Source organism: Rosa rugosa, chromosome 1, assembly GCF_958449725.1.
Source record: "Rosa rugosa chromosome 1, drRosRugo1.1, whole genome shotgun sequence".
Classification (NCBI taxonomy): domain Eukaryota; kingdom Viridiplantae; phylum Streptophyta; class Magnoliopsida; order Rosales; family Rosaceae; genus Rosa; species Rosa rugosa.
The window spans coordinates 47,708,222-47,715,864 of NC_084820.1; the positions used below are offsets into that span (position 1 = coordinate 47,708,222).

The 7,643-nt window shown below is 36.8% G+C and overlaps 1 protein-coding gene across 4 annotated transcripts; it reads right to left on the bottom strand.

The window, feature by feature from the left end:
- Positions 1 to 740: 740 nt before the first annotated feature.
- Positions 741 to 6,223, bottom strand: LOC133725163 (aromatic aminotransferase ISS1). Of its 4 annotated transcripts, none has more exons than XM_062152295.1 (10): positions 6,062 to 6,223; positions 5,887 to 5,956; positions 5,707 to 5,754; positions 4,690 to 4,818; positions 3,904 to 3,963; positions 3,277 to 3,433; positions 2,499 to 2,605; positions 2,259 to 2,317; positions 1,661 to 1,769; positions 741 to 1,417 (listed from the first exon to the last, which is right to left on the bottom strand). In XM_062152295.1, the coding sequence occupies exons 2-10, from the start codon at positions 5,947 to 5,949 to the stop codon at positions 965 to 967; spliced, it is 1,185 nt and encodes a 394-aa protein (XP_062008279.1). In that variant the 5' UTR covers positions 5,950 to 5,956; positions 6,062 to 6,223; the 3' UTR covers positions 741 to 964. The 4 variants fall into 4 exon arrangements, with proteins under 4 accessions (XP_062008279.1, XP_062008278.1, XP_062008277.1 ...); XM_062152294.1 differs by having other exon boundaries at positions 5,887 to 5,968; positions 6,062 to 6,221; XM_062152293.1 differs by having other exon boundaries at positions 5,887 to 5,968; positions 6,066 to 6,215.
- Between the last annotated feature and the right edge of the window lie 1,420 nt (positions 6,224 to 7,643).

A 7,643-nucleotide genomic window follows, 5' to 3' on the forward strand; every position in this document is an offset into this window, starting at 1 on the left:
ACATATTGATATCTCCTAACAGGAATGATTCGCCAAGAAATATCACACTGCCTATTAATACTATCAATCGACAACTTTGAGTCTCCTTGAAGTGGTAAAACAGTTTTAAGAGCTCAGTACGTCAAGGCCATCTTTAAGAGCGGAAGCTCCAGCCTCAAGAACATAGCAACACTAAGAACTCTTGGGAGGAGCAGCCTCCTTTGACATCTCGAACAACATACGCAGAGGCGGGAACTTGATTTGATCTGACTAAAAACTTCAGTCTAACTTTAGGATGATCAGATCATCAGATGGTTTCCATTTCATGTAAAATGATTAAGAGGCTGATGCTTATAAAGAGGATTGGCTACACATAACTGCAATCCCATGCTTCTCATAATGCCAAATACTCCTATCATTAGCGAAGCCACTTGCTTGAGATATATAACGTTCTACCCTGGATGGAATATAACGATATTTTTATTTAGCCATGCTAATTGTCCTGCATTCCTCTCCAACTTGGCTAAAGCTTTTCCTTCCTTTGTTAAGCTACGCAGCTAATCTAGTCAAACTATAAATCCAACAAGAATTTGCAAACTTTTAGAAGTCTTTTGTGGATGCTATACATGTATCCTCCGAGTGCAGAAAAGGAGATTACACAGCAAGTCTGTCACTGCTTTCGACAGTCAAAACTATTTGCATTTATATTTACAGAGGCAAAGTGAGTTCATTTCCAATGTAGAAATGGTCAGAACAAAATAGAAAACTAAAACACTATTTATATTTGAACACTGAAGCATGTATTTCAACGGCTATAATAATAGAAACAGACACATTTTGGGACTTGCAACTGCCTTTTTGGATATACATCACCGAAATTAACCTAATTGTTTTGCTGACAGAATAAAGACCCCCCAATTATTTTAAACTAGCTGCAAATTTTTTTTGCAAATTTGTATAGTTGAAATAAATGTAAAAATGAAAGTTACTTGACCATTCCATCTTTGACCAATTCTTCTAACCCTCTTCTCAGCCTGTCTGCAGCAGCTTTGCAGTCATCCTCTAACAGGCCACCAAAGGAGATTCTCAAATTTCCAGGGCACCCACATGCGCTTCCAGGAATCACCACCACCCCATGCCTGTGAGCAAGCCAGCGAACAATTTCAAAGTCATCTACATATTTGTCTGGAAGCTTGGCCCACAGGTATATAGCACCTTCTCCACCTTTAACAGACTGTTTTCCGAGTGGGGAGAGCGCTTCTAAAACAATTTCTCTGTTCTTGACAAGACCTTTCACTCTTTCAACAACCCATTCAGGTCCCACTTCTAATGAGCAGAGGGCAAGATGTTGTGAAAGTATTGAAGCACAGATGGGAATGTTATCTTGAACTTTGAGGAGTTGAGTACCAAAGCCCTCTGCTTCAGATGGGTATGCTATCTGCATAAATTACAAAGGCTTATTATGTATGTTATTAGCTACCTAATCATTTCTATCAATATCATGAAATATTCAGTTCAGAGAACAATCTTAACTATTTTCAGTCTTTTAGATCAACCAAAACAAAGCTTTATAACTGAGTTTATCATGCCAACTCGTACTACTAAAGGAAGCAAAACTTATCATATTTGCATTCACACCAGACCTATCACCTAAGCATCACAAGTGAAGAGTAATCCTTACATAGCCAACTCGCCATCCCATCATCCCATAAGCTTTTGAGAAGGAAAAGATGTTGACAATGTGATTACCCTCCACACAAGAATGCTTTAAATCATCATACATAAAATACCTGCAAAATCAAATTTTAGGACTCACATATGACTAGTAATGATTCAGAAGCAAACATTTGAGATACATCCTTGAATCAAAAGTAGATGAGAATCAGACTCATGCCGATAAAAATCTTCACCATGCTCTCAAGAGTGATCAAGTAAATTTCCCTTTGTTGTGATCAACTTGGCATATGAGTACAAATTGAATTCACTAAAACATAAGCTATAGGTGGTAAGGCAATATAAAAGGGATACAGTGACCTATGCAGGAGCAAAGGCCAACTAGGATAATAACTGTTCAAATTTGAACCTCCACAAAGTGGAGAAATTAGCCTTTCTTCGAAGGCTATTCATGATGACCGATAAATCTATATTCTGTCTAAAAGGGAACACACCCATAATTTATGTGCGAAGCATTGAGATTTGGACAACTGAATGACGTATCGATCATCAGATCACATCAGAACATATCAATGGAACATTTGTAATCAAAATTTTAAACTTACTCGTATGTATTGTCCACAACAAGCCATGATCCAGCCTCTCTGCAAATATCTGAAATCCTCTACTCAAAAAGTAGAAAAAGAATAAAACTTTAGAATATTTATGAGAAACTAAACAATTTACTCACAGAGATCAATCACCAGAAGACACATACATCAGTATGTGTGTGTGTGTGTGTGTGTGTGTATATATATATATATATATACATAGAGAGAGAGAGAGAGAGAGAGAGAGAGAGAGACCTTAAGAAGAGGTTCTGGAATGTAGGTTCCAGATGGGTTGCCAGGATTAACAACTGTGACAAGTTTTGGGGTTGGTTTTGTTTCTGACAGTGTTTTCTCCAACCAGTCTGAAAGTTAAGAAAGTAGCATGATGTAAAGAGAGAAAATATCGCTAAAAAATGTCAGAAATATCACATTTGTGTCTAGACTCCAAAAAACAAATTAAACTCACCAATTCACTTGCTAGAAAATTTATTCCTCCCCTCCCCACCCCCTGTTTAATTTGTTAGATATTTATATAAGAGCTTAACCCCACGTCCCCACCCCATACAGAAGATGCAACATTTATATACCGTTAATTATGCACCGGACCAATCAGACATATTCCAACGAATAGATCCATGATCAATAGTCCTAAGTGACGTCCCCACCCCATACAGAAGATGCAACATTTATATACCTTTAATTATGCACTGGAGCAATCAGACATTCCAATGAACAGATCCATGATCAATAGTCCTAAGTGTCAGAATTGGCATGCCTGCCATAACATGTGCCAAGTTGGGCTGGTCAAATGCACCAATCATCCCATCCTAAACTTAAGGTGGTGTATTCTTATTTAGCAACTCAGATAACAAGCCTTTGACTGCTTGTAGACCTAACACACCAGACTACCCTATCTAACACAGCAAGGTTATACTTATATCCAGGCCTATAGAAGAAAATGATTACATGGAAGTTCAGAAATTTGATGTTTCTTTTACATTTGTATGCAATAGAAGTTCATGAAGCTTCTCACCTGCATCTGGATAAAGTGTATCTGGTTGACCAGGACCCACAAGTATATTAGTAACTCCAGTCATCTGGAAGGACATGTAGGCATTGAAGTAGTATGGTGCAAACATGACAACAGAGTCTCCAGCATCACACAATGTAAGAACAAGATTCACAAATGCCTGCAGTTATAAAGTTATCCAAGATTTTTGGAACTCAGTGCTCTGCAACTAGAAGATTTACTTTCAAAAATTGAATGAGTTCCATTAAACTCATTATAGTCATACTGAAAGAGGATGAGCAACTAAATTTTATTATAAATAGCAAAGATGTCCATCAGGTTTGATTCATCTAAAATTCTCTATCTGTATCAGAAGCACTAGATGCAACATTTCGGAGAAAATCAGAAGATATAATCCCTGGAAATATACTACTTTGTACTAGTGAAAGAGTTAATCTTAATCTTAACAAAATTAACCACTTATTGTATCAGGAAGCAAAAATTCTCCTTATTTCTGTTGCTATGTTGCACAAAATTATAAAGTAATACATCTGCCACAAAGAGCTTTTTAGTAATTTCTTTAGATATTTGTCTTTTCTGATACTTTCCGCAGAAATACACAACATAAAATACATAGGTACTGATAATCACCTGATTTGCCCCTGCAGTAACCATAACCGAAGATTTGCATAACTTGTTTTCCTCTTGCAACTGCAACATAAAGAAATTGAATAACAAATATGTTTACGTGATCATAATGTAAAACATTGATATCAGATAAAGACAACAATCCTTAGCAATCTCATACGTCTAAATATTCAAGTATGCACAAAAGATACCCGTGCTTTTCTCTTCTTAATTAGTAATATCATAAATATACAAGTGGGCGGGCGGGCGGGGTGGCACAACCTGGTACACCTTATATGCAAGATTAAATGAACTGGGGTAGATGCAAGAAACAAAAGAAAACAAAAAGAAGGGAGGATGGTGATGAAAATCTAATAACCATGAAAGAAAAATGTGTTAAAGAAAGATTCTTGAGCTATAAAATGAAATACATGGGATTAGAATTCTTGAGACTAAATCAAACAAACAGAAAAACTTTGAAATTAGATATTTAGACCCAGTGTTGATGCTCGGGTACTGTTCAAAGCATTCTGATCTCATACTGGAGAATTAAATTATATAATTGTTAACCCCCTACATGATTTCGGATCGATAAGACTTTTGAAAAACATAATAAGTCTAAATTTAAGTGGTGTATAGTTCTTAAGTTAACCTTCTCAATCATATAAAGTGGCATATGACTAGCCATATATTGCTCAATCAACAATATAACTTTGAAAAGTGAAGCAAAGTATCTCAAGTGATCAACCTACTAAGACATTATGATCTAATCATAATTAGGACAAACAATGCAACGACTTCTAAATTTACCTTTTTTACCAATGCCTCCCTGAGTTCAGGCATACCTTCATCAGCACCATAACGACTAATTGAAGGCTCCCATACAAGTTCTTTCACCTTATCCAGTGCCTGTTTGGGTGGTTGCCAATGAACTACTCCCTACAGCACATTTCAACCAAAGAGCAACAAGGGCTATTAGCCAAATGCAACCAAGGCCCAAGGAATAGATATTATATACCACTTAAACTGCAGCCATATGAAATGCCCATGCAGTGATTAGAGAACATTCCAATCTGATTAACAAACTCAAGGTAAATATTAAAGACTATCCGGTCTAGAATCATTCATACAACGTGACCCTCTGTCAAAAGGGGGAAAAACTATCAAGCAGTTTGGCCAAAATATAGACAAAAGAGCCAGAAATTTGGTGACTCCAGCTTGACATATAACAAATCCATTTTCTAACATATAGGCCTTAAGTTTGGCAAGATGGAAAAAAGGTGGGTCATATTTGATGATTGGGATGAACTGGCCAACGTTCATGATTTCAGTTTAGTTGTTTGGCCTCTAAAATATTCAATTGGGAAGAGGCAGATTTCAATTATTACAATCTTGGCACACCAATACTAGCAAAAAAAGTTGCACTTTTCACTCACTTTTGTGTTTCCTATAGCAGACAGCTTCTTGAGGTGCAGAGCTTCCTAGATCAAACACTAAACTAATATGAATTATCAAATGCTTCATTTGCGACGTTTCCAGCAATCAGAAAAAAAGAAACACCCCTTTCGAAACCAGTACCAAACACCCCCTCAGGCTCCTCACCGTTAACGAACAAAGTATACTAATCTCATTTTCCAATAACTAAGGTGTCTACATTGATCTCAATGCCATAACCAAATAACACATCTACCAGTAAAAGACCCAAATAAACAAATCTTTCTCCTTTATCAATGCCTCCATGATTATAGGCTTCATGGCTTATAGCACTTACCAAAAGACTCAACAAAACAAAATTGACACCAAGACCTTGGAACAATAGAAACACACCTGCGCCAGAGACACAGCATTTTTGGCTCCTCGGATCAATTGTTGTATCTGCAAGACCAAAATTCCCATTTTTCACTTCCAAACAATACAAACTCCACCAATTACAACTCACACCACAATTGAACCCCAAAACAGATTAAAACTTTAACAAAAAGCCAGTTGGAGTTTTGGCCCCAATACCTGAACCATGACCGGCATATCAGTCTCCACAGCCCTCTTTGCAAGTTTTAGATGGGAACCCATTTCTCACCTACACAGAAAGCTTCAACCCAACTCAGAATCAGACCCCAAAATTCTGAAACTTTCAGAAAGCAAAAGCCTTTTGTTTCTATGCTAGCAAGGATAAGATCTCCACCTACCACCCACAAAGCTTCACCTCTCCAACGTTCGACACTTTCCAAGAGAGATTAACAAAGTGGGTAACGCCACAACCCAACAACCCCAATTTTTCTGTATTATAAATACTCCTGAAACTGCAGAAAGATAAGGCCAACAACAAAAAGAGCCAAACCTTTTCTTTCTTTCTTTCCTTTTTTTTTTTTTTTTCTCTTCTCTTTATTTGTCTTCTACTTTCAGAATACAGGTACTGCTCTCTTTGACAGTTTGACTTGCTTTTGTCTCAATGTTACCAAATTTTATTTTCACTTCTGTTTTGTCCTTTCGAGTAATTAATCAAATTTTTTTTTTCCCCAGATAAAACAGAGTAAAACCAGGAAAACCCAGATTGAGCTGACAAACCTGGATTAGGAAAGAAGTAAATTATGATTAAAGCTGTGGAGGGAATGTGGAATCTCCGAGGATTACGCTTACATTGGATGATTTTTAATGTTGTTTGGATTAGTTTGTTTAGTTCAGATGGTACTCAGAAACAGAGGGGGGGGTGTATGATTCGCCCAGGTTTGACGCGACTCCAAGTTTGAGAATCATAAGACCAGCTTTCTCTCTTGAGTCGCTCGCTACAAACTCGGAGCCTCACAAAATGACAGCGTGGATTTGGTTTTTGTCTGAAAATATGATTCTGGGAATCTTACTCTGGTACCCGGTTGCCAGGAAATTGCAAACTGCAGATCATATGAAAGTGAGGTAAGCACAAATTGGCATCTTGGAATAGGATGATACCTCAAAACATGCAAATGGGGTCTCCCTCAAAATATGCATCATGACAAGGTTGTCACGAGTTCTCGCCTAACACGCCTCCAACTCTTAACAGACCCTTCTACGGTTCTACCTACTTGGACTTATAGAGTTCTAAGATTGAAGTTGTTTCAACTCAAACTTGTGATGGCATTACTATTTCCCATCTTTAGGGACATAAGCACATGCTATTGAAGTAATCTATGCTATTGAAGTAGACCATTCTTAACCACTGAAAAGTATATAGTTTTGTAGCTCTTCCAAGCAACCACTATAAATCAACTATTTATTTTCTAGAACCTGCATGAAAGATCATCAAAATTCAAGAAAAATCAAAAATGATTTTATCACCTAAGTTGTGATTAAAAAATGAAATACAGATGGACGAGTTCAGTGCTTTTCATTAGACATTAAAATGATTGTGATAGTAAATTAGTAAATAAATGGGTAAATTTCATAATATGTGACTGAATTTAATTAGGTGAATCAGATTGATTAGAACCTAAAGTTTCTAAATACGCGCGACTCATTTGAAGTTGTGCTTTGATTCGAGGACCCAAATCTCGGTTGGGCAACCATTAAAAACATATTTGAAAACATTATAAGTTACTTGATTTTATTGTACTTTTGTCGAAGGAACAAAGTGACTAATGTCATTGCTAAGTTAGCCTCGAGTGATCCTACTCTTAAAATTTAGATTGAGGAAAAGCCTTAATGGCTTATTGAAATGTATCACGTTGAAAATCAAATATTGTTCTCAAGCTGTTACCGTGAAGTTTTTGTAAATGGTGAGCCGCATTAAC

Excerpts from the sequence above, each read along its gene's own strand:
- LOC133725163 (XM_062152295.1), bottom strand. The coding sequence starts at position 5,949 with ATGGGTTCCCATCTAAAACTTGCAAAGAGGGCTGTGGAGACTGATATG. Across the intron at positions 4,819-5,706 it reads ATGCTGTGTCTCTGGCGCAG|GGAGTAGTTCATTGGCAACC; the intron begins GTGTGTTTCTAT and ends AATGTGCTGTAG. Across the intron at positions 1,770-2,258 it reads GTTGTGGACAATACATACGA|GTATTTTATGTATGATGATT; the intron begins GTAAGTTTAAAA and ends TTGATTTTGCAG.